General features: G+C 41.5%; 1 protein-coding gene across 1 annotated transcript in view; it reads left to right on the top strand.

Moving 5' to 3' along the window:
- The first annotated feature begins 1,845 nt into the window (after positions 1-1,845).
- Positions 1,846-8,643, top strand: part of LOC107712211 (leucine-rich repeat and fibronectin type-III domain-containing protein 5-like) — a 12,026-nt gene continuing 5,228 nt past the window's right edge. Inside the window, exons 1-3 of the mRNA XM_016517372.1 lie at positions 1,846-2,009; positions 6,687-8,066; positions 8,485-8,525. Coding sequence (XP_016372858.1) covers positions 6,714-8,066; positions 8,485-8,525 — 1,394 coding nt within the window. The 5' untranslated portion in view covers positions 1,846-2,009; positions 6,687-6,713. The remainder of the gene's footprint in view (positions 2,010-6,686; positions 8,067-8,484; positions 8,526-8,643) is intronic.

Here is an 8,643-nt window from a genome sequence, read left to right as displayed (position 1 = left end):
TGTATATATATATATATATATATATACTGTATATATAGGCGTCCGTTGCTACGGCGCAAAGAACGCTCCGTTCATAATCACTAAAAAGCTGTCATTCATCGCGATCTCACAAAGATACGTTATTATCAATAAAGTTCTCTACGCTGCACAACGCATGAACACTTTGTTATAATGAGATGATTCGTACTGAACACAATACCAGAACAAAAACTCCGGCGATTTCAGCAGTGAGTGAATTCTAACTTAAAACGCTTCTGATTTAAAAAATCAACAGATATGTCATTATGTCATATGTCAACATTGCTCAACGCTGCAAAAACACATTGACACAGAAATCGATCTCCAGAGAGCAAACCATAACGCACTGATAGTTTGCCAAATATTCAATAAAATGCCATTAATACAGCTTTAACTGAGGGTGCTTTTGATTTCGTTTGAGGGTGCTTAGCACGCTCTAGCACCCCGTAGAACCGGGCCTGCTGTATAACTGTATCATTTCGTGGTTGTGATGTTGTGAACTGCTCATTGAGGTCTGTTGGCTTGTTGAATGGAAACATGGAGTTCCTGCGCTGGAGTTGTGAGGATGTGGCACACTGGATCGAGTATAAGGTGAACCATTCATTAACAGTCATTTCAAGACAAAACCAGCATACAATTATTCTATTTAAAGATATTATTTAAATACAGTTACTAGAGGAGGAGAAATTATTCACAATGCAAAAGCAACCAACATGTACAAATTTGCCATTCAAACGCTTGTGTCCTTTATTTGATGTTTTTGGGGCGTCGCACAATCTACTTCATCTGTCTGATTTGATTAGATTCCACAGAATGACAGATGAATCAGTGCTGAAATACTGTAGAGTTTGATTGGACACACGACCTTTGACCTAAAATACTAAATGAAGAGTTTCTTATTTATTCAGCTTTCAGATGATGTATAAAGCTAAATTTCACAAAATTGACCCTTACGGCTGGTTTTGTGCTCCAGGGTCACATATTAGTCTTTTTAATCTTGAGGAAGACATTCACAGTCTGCTGTGCTGTTGAGTTTAATGTGGAGTTTCACATGAGGATGCACAGTCAGAAAATGCCACATTTGCACAGATCCAGAGAGGCATGATGATGCACGACCTCATGCATGCTTCACAGACTGATCTCAGACCTGCTCCGTTATCATTATGCACTGACTCCAGTCACACCTGACTGGTGAGATCCGATCCGAATTCGGCTCAGGTCGCTCTCGTCTCCACAAAGGCGTTTTCTCTGACGAACCGCTGGCGGATTTACCAACAATACTACGGCGAAGGCTTGCTACTTAATATTCATGAGAACGCGCTTCACCATTGGCGGGTAAGAATTCAAACGTCAGCGTGCCTGATTAATATTCTAGAGTCACGCTTTCCCATTAGACGACAAAAACATAACGTGAATGATATCAAATTAATATTATATAACAATATAATAATGTTACATATTACTATATATCATAGCAATACAGTTTAATAGAAAATCTAATAATAGCCAAGCGTTGCCACAACGAGGTAGCGTTAAAAAATAAAGACTATTAAAATATTACACAATACAGTAATCGCTATACCAACGTCAGCTTGTTTAATATATTAATATTCCAGAGCGCGCCATCCAATTGTAAGGTTACCGAGCGACTGTAGCATCACTTAATTAATATTCATGAGCCGAGGCTTCGCCGTACTAGGGCGAATGCAGGCGTAATGCGGAGAGGCGAGCTTCTGTCTGCGCCTTTATTAAAGCAGAACAGACGGATCCTAATGAACATCTCATGCGCTACAGAACGGCGTGTAATTAGCTGCTCTCCGCGCTGCGGTCATGGACGTGTGGAAGCGCATCGGAGGTCCTGATGCGGGAGGATCTGATGTGCACTGATCTATTTGGGTCACCAGAAGGAAGGAGCTGCTGAAAATGCGGTGATTTCGGTGGAAATACGGCGTGCATTTGCCCTGATGAAGCAAAGCTGATATCTTCGACAGGTAGGCTAACTGATGTGATCTTCCTGCGCCGCTCTCATTGCATGCATCCTCAGATGCGTCTTCATTTTCTGAGCACATCACTGAGATCTTAAGGACAGGTATGAGAAAGAAACCCCGAATAACACATTTAACGGATGAATGCACATCTGCAAGGTCACAAAACGCCTTCACCTGCTGCGAGTGCGCTCGAAATGAAGGATGCATGTCATGTTTCATTATCAATAAATCATGTGCAATGCATTTGCAGGCTTGGAATGGTGGCAGGTTACTCTGTTACTGCAGTTTTACATTGAGCTGAGTGGCAGAATCAGGTGGTAAATTACCACGGTGCAGACCTGGCCTTCAAAACACTGGTATACTTCGGTTATTTGCCTTTGATCAATTATATTTAGTATGCTTTTGTAAAAAAAAAACAAAATGCATGAGTGTTCAAGAGGATTGTGCATGCTTGCATATGAAGACAGGCTCTTTACGAGCCCTTCATCATGTTAGTGTTATCTTATACTCTCTGATAAGCTCTGATCTGATGCATGGCTGTTCAAATCAAAGTTCCAGTGTTTCTGAATGCATCTAATGTGCACTACTCAGTTAACAGGGACATTTCAGGAATGTTTTTTAAAGGTTATGTAAATGTTACAACAAAACACTCTTAAAATAATGTATTTGATATGCGTTCTCGTAATGTTGAAAGGAAACTGTTCTCAGAGTATGTTTCAGAACCAAGAATACAAAACTGGACGTTGTAAATGTTTAAAAGACATTTATAAATAATCATGTTTTCATAACAGATTCAAATGCAGCGTTCCTCTAATCTTTGCATAACCAAGAAAAAACATTCTTTAAAAGAAATGGTTGCGAGAACATTCAAATGTAACATTTTCATACTGTTTTCATAATGATAAAATGGAATGTTCCTCTATAGCTCATATAACCAAGAAAAACGTTCTTAATACATAAAAAATGGATGCTTTGAATGTTTAAAAAACATGTTTTCATAACTTCATGGCAAAACATTCTAAAATGTTTTTGATAGGTGGGTAATTATGGCTGAAAGTCTGTTTTGCCATAGTTTTGTACAGGAAAGTGTTTAAAATGTATTTCCTGAGCAGATTCGCTGATTTATAGCATTCATATTGTTGATGGGTTTAATGTTCAATTACATTCTATAGATTTAGGAGCAGCAATCATTCTGAATGAGAATTGTCATTATTTACTCTCCCTCGTGTCGTTCTTCTGTGGAACAAAAATGAAGATATTTTGAAGAATGTCGGCAACCAAAAGTTTCGGTTCCCATTGACTTCCATTATATTTTTTGACCATACAATGAAAGTCAATGGGGTCCGAAACTGTTTGGCTGCCAACAAGTTTAAAAAGGTCAAATTTCTGTTGAATATTCACTCAAAAACACATTCCCAAAGTCAATATCTGCGTGGCATGTGTGTGTGTGTGTGTGTGTGTGTGAGAGAGTGTGTGTGTGTGTGTGCGGTCGCTCTAAATCATTTATGTCTATCTATCAGTCCAGTCGGGATACTGGCAGCCAATGCAAAGAAATAAGAGAATGAACTCTGCTTACTGTCTTTCTGAAAATGTTGCCGTGAGGAACTGCAGAAAACATCTGCTATAGTCTGATAACCGCACATCTGTGCCGCTGCCGTGGAAGATCTGATCTCAGATCACACACACGAGGTGATGAAGTCACACTCAGACTGTCGGAGGCATGAATCAAGCCCTCAGTCCGCTCGCTGATTTCAAATCTGCGTTTATGAATCTGAACGAGACGTCAGAGCTGCAGTGGAGAGGAAGACTCACAGATAACAAAATTAGGTTATAAAACGTTGTGGGAATTTTGTTTTTAAAATGTTTCTTGCAACGTTGTTCATTATTTTTTACCCAAAATATGTATTTGAATGATTATTTTTTAATATTCTAAAACGTTCATGATCAGAACATTATTTAAAGGTTACAAAAAAACTTTCTTAGAACGTTCATCGTGTACAAATAACATCATAAGAAAATTGGGAGAATTTTGAGTGTTTTGTCCTAGCATTTAAAATATGTTAGTGAAAGTTGTGAGAACGTTCTCTCAAAGTTACGAAGAAACATTCAATGATTTTCTCAATATTTAGATTTTTTTGCACCCTCAGATTCCAGATTTTCAAATAGTTGTATCTCAGTGTCCAGATGATGATTTCACAGAATTGATCCTTACGACTGGTTTTGTGGTCGGTGAGTGTGATTTCACAGAGTACAACATGTTCCTAAAAAATCATTCCAATCAACCAATCAGAACTGAGAGATAACTTTTCAGGAAATGTCAGTTTTAGGATTAGGTGCTTCTACACTCTTGTTAATCAGCTATCATTTCCCTCTGATTTCAGGATTAAATTATAGGTAAGGTTAGGTTAGGGATTGGGTTCAGTCTGTATTTTTGGACAGTAATGTTGATCCAGGAACATGTCTTACTCGGCAAAATCACGGCGACCTTTTGTGGTCCAGGGTCACATTTGGTCTTTAATAATGTTCTCAAAAATGATAGCACAAAAACATTATTGATACATCATACATAAAAATGTTTTATTTCTGAAACATTTTAGTTGGATGTTCATCTAACGTTTTAAAATGTTACTTGTTTCAGAACGTTCAGAAAACATTCAAAAGTAACATTCCCATAATGTTTGCGAAATGATAAAATGGAACGTTCTCCTGACATTCACATAATAATAAAAAAAAAATGTTTCTGGACCATTTAAAAAACTGGACATTTTTAACGTTCAGAGAACATTCAGAAGAAACATTCTCATAACTTCATGGGAATGTTTTTAGAACATATTTTTTGTCAGCAGGGAATTTGCATACATCCAGTCAGAACGTCCTGCTGGCGTCGTTAGTTCGGCCGAGCAGCTGAGGATGTGTGAAAACAAAGCCAAACTCTGCTCTCTTTGACACGCTGTCCTTCTCCAACACACACGCTTCTGAACACAGCGAGTCGCGGGAGATCCGTCGTGCTGCTTCATTTATGCTTCAGTGAGTGTTGGCTGGGGAAAATGGGATGTAAAATAAAAATAAATAAATGGCTCGCACTGAGCATCCAATAGCACATTCACAGCGGTGTTTCGGAGGGGAAGTAGCGACTGCGCTCAAAATACACACGCTTTGCCAACTAATGCAGCCAGCTGGTTGGCAAACAACACCAGCGACACAGACTCAATAAAGAGGCTGATGGGAAGGTCATTTGATATGCAGAGAGTGTTCAATTAAACACCAACAAGACGGGTCATGTGTCCTTGACCCGTGAGCTTTAATGCGTTATGATTATATGAATACATTCAATGCATTATTTAGACTCCGCTAACAGTGATTGTTCTCAGAACGTTCTGGCAATGTTGCAGCATCGTTAATGGAACGTTCCTTCAAATGTATCCAGTCTCGCAATGTTAATGGTATGTTCGTTCAAAGTTATCTGCACGTAAATAATGTTCGCAAATCATTAGCACAAAAACGTCATTTATACATCATTCGTAGATTTTTTTTCCTGAAACATGTTAGTTGGACATTTTTCTTCTACTCGTTTCCGAATGTTCAGAGAACATTGAAAAGTAACATTTCTATAATGTTTGCTTGTTGCCTTAATGTTTGTATAACCAAGAAAAAACCTTTATACAAAAATTGGACATTTTTAACATTCAGAAATAACATTTTTGTAACTTAATGAAACACGTTCTTAGAATATATAAGGCTGTTATTGAAAATAACTTGTTCTTAATGACTTGCCTACTTAAACAAAGGTTAAATAAAATAAAAAATAACGTTTTTTAAATGATACTTGTTTTTTGAATGTTGCTACTTGTTTCAGAACGTTCAGAAAACATTCAAAAGTAACATTCCCATAATGTTTGTGAAATGATACAATGGAACGTTCCCTAAACATTTGCATAACCAAAAAGAAAAACCCTTTTCTAAAACATTTAAAAAACGTTCAGAAATAGCGTTTTTATAACTGAATGGGAATATTAGCGAAACGCTCTTTAGCACATACAGGTGCATCTCAATAATTTAGTTTGTTTGTACAGCAGAAAACCTAAATTAGGGTTTTGTAGCTTTTAGGCGATGTGTGTCCTGACGTCGTCTGTTGTGCTCCTAAACATTAAAGCTTCTAGCATTTATTTAGGCAATATCAACCACTCATCTGTTTTGTCAAAGCTTGTACACTGCCATTCAAATTCAAGTTTGGTTTTTTTTTTTTTTTAAAGAAGTCTCTTCTGCTCACCGAGGCTGCATTTGTTTGATCAAAAACAGTACAAAATTATGAAATATTTTTACAATTTAAAACAGCTGGTTTCTGTGTGAATCTATTGTAAAGTGTAATTGATCAAAGCTGAATTTTCAGCATCATTACTCCAGTCTTCAGTGTCAGAAATCATTAAAATATGCTGATTTTTCTGCATAAGAAACATTTCTGATTATCAATGTAGTGGAAACTGTGAATAGAATAAAATAGAAAGCTCAAAAGAACAGTGTTCATTGATCAAAAGCGACATTTATAATGTTGCAAAATATTTGATCAATTTAATGTGTCCTTACTGAATAAAAGTATTAATTTCTTTCAGCTTGTCACATTCACCGCTCTTGATCTGCCGCTGATAATGAGAATCGTCTCTCTGTTTGCTTGCTTCACAGGTGGTTTAACCAATACCCGGAACCCAGATGGAGACGCTACTGGTTTATTTGATGGTTGTTGTATTGGCATTAAAGGCCCAGAAGATCCAAGTATGTCCCAAGCGCTGCATTTGCCAGGTTTTGTCCCCCAATCTGGCCACCTTGTGTGATAAAAAGGGGCTGCTGTTTGTCCCTCCAAACATCGACAGACGCACCGTCGAGCTCCGACTGGGGGACAATTTCATCACGAGCATCAAGCGGAAGGATTTCGCCAACATGACCAAACTGGTGGACCTGACGCTCTCTAGGAACACGATAGGATCGGTCATGCCTCACGCTTTCAACGATTTGGAGAACCTCCGCGCCCTTCATCTGGACAGCAACCGCTTGACCCACATAACGAACGATACGTTTAGCGGCATGTCCAAGCTGCACCATCTCATTCTCAACAACAACCAGCTCACGCACATCCACATAGGAGCGTTCAACGACCTTCTCGCGCTGGAAGAGCTGGATTTATCCTACAACAACCTGGAGAGCGTGCCGTGGATCGCCATCCAGCTCATGAGCAACCTGCACACCTTAAACCTGGACCACAACATGATCAACTACATTCCCGAAGGAACCTTCTCCGGGCTTCAGAAGCTCAAGCGTCTGGATGTAACGTCCAATAAGCTCCACAAGCTTCCGCCGGATCCGGTGTTCCAGCGCGCCGGAGTTTTAGCCACGTCTGGCGTTTTGGGTCCGTCGTCGTTCGCGTTGAGTTTCGGAGGAAACCCGCTGCATTGTAACTGCGAGTTGCTGTGGCTTCGACGGCTGCGGCGCGAGGATGATCTGGAGACCTGCGCGGCTCCGCAGCATCTCGCCGGACGCTATTTCTGGACCGTATCCGAGGAGGAGTTCCTGTGCGAGCCGCCGCTCATCACTAGACACTCGCAAGAGACTCGCGCTCTCGAAGGCCAGCAGGTTTCCTTGCGCTGCAAAGCCCGCGGCGACCCGGATCCCGTCATGCATTGGATCGCTCCGGACGGGAAGCTGGTGTTCAACTCCAGTCGCACCATCCTCCACTCGGACGGGACACTGGACATCCTGATCAGCACGGTCAAGGACTCTGGATCTTTCACTTGCGTCGCGTCCAACCCGTCTGGAGAGGCGCAGCAGACGGTGGATCTGCTCATCACCAAACTTCCACATTTCACCAACGACACCAGTATGGTCCAGGAGCCGGACCCGGGGTCGTCGGACATCGCCACTTCTGCCAAGACGGGCGGAGACGGAGGCTCCTCGATGGGCAACAAGGGAGGACAGGAGAAGAGGGTCCTGATCTCGGAGATCACCGCATCCACGGCTCTGGTGAAGTTTAACTTTCAGAGGAATATCCCAGGGATTCGGATGTTCCAGGTCCAATACAACGGCACTTTCGTCGTTCGCGTTGAGTTTCGGAGGAAACCCGCTGCATTGTAACTGCGAGTTGCTGTGGCTTCGACGGCTGCGGCGCGAGGATGATCTGGAGACCTGCGCGGCTCCGCAGCATCTCGCCGGACGCTATTTCTGGACCGTATCCGAGGAGGAGTTCCTGTGCGAGCCGCCGCTCATCACTAGACACTCGCAAGAGACTCATGCTCTCGAAGGCCAGCAGGTTTCCTTGCGCTGCAAAGCCCGCGGCGACCCGGATCCCGTCATGCATTGGATCGCTCCGGACGGGAAGCTGGTGTTCAACTCCAGTCGCACCATCCTCCACTCGGACGGGACCCTGGACATCCTGATCTGCACGGTCAAGGACTCTGGGAGGAATATCCCAGGGATTCGGATGTTCCAGGTCCAATACAACGGCACTTACGACGACTCGTTAGTGTACAGGTGAGCCTGTTTGGTTTTAAACACCTTACAATATTCCAGGATTTCAGAGAGCAGTGCACAGGTTCACCCAAAAATGAAAATTCTGTCATTAATTACTCACCCTCATGTCATTTCAAAC

This window comes from Sinocyclocheilus rhinocerous, unplaced genomic scaffold (assembly GCF_001515625.1).
Source record: "Sinocyclocheilus rhinocerous isolate Xijiao unplaced genomic scaffold, SAMN03320098_v1.1 scaffold2764, whole genome shotgun sequence".
NCBI classification, from domain to species: domain Eukaryota; kingdom Metazoa; phylum Chordata; class Actinopteri; order Cypriniformes; family Cyprinidae; genus Sinocyclocheilus; species Sinocyclocheilus rhinocerous.
This window is presented reverse-complemented; position numbering and strand designations above follow the sequence as displayed.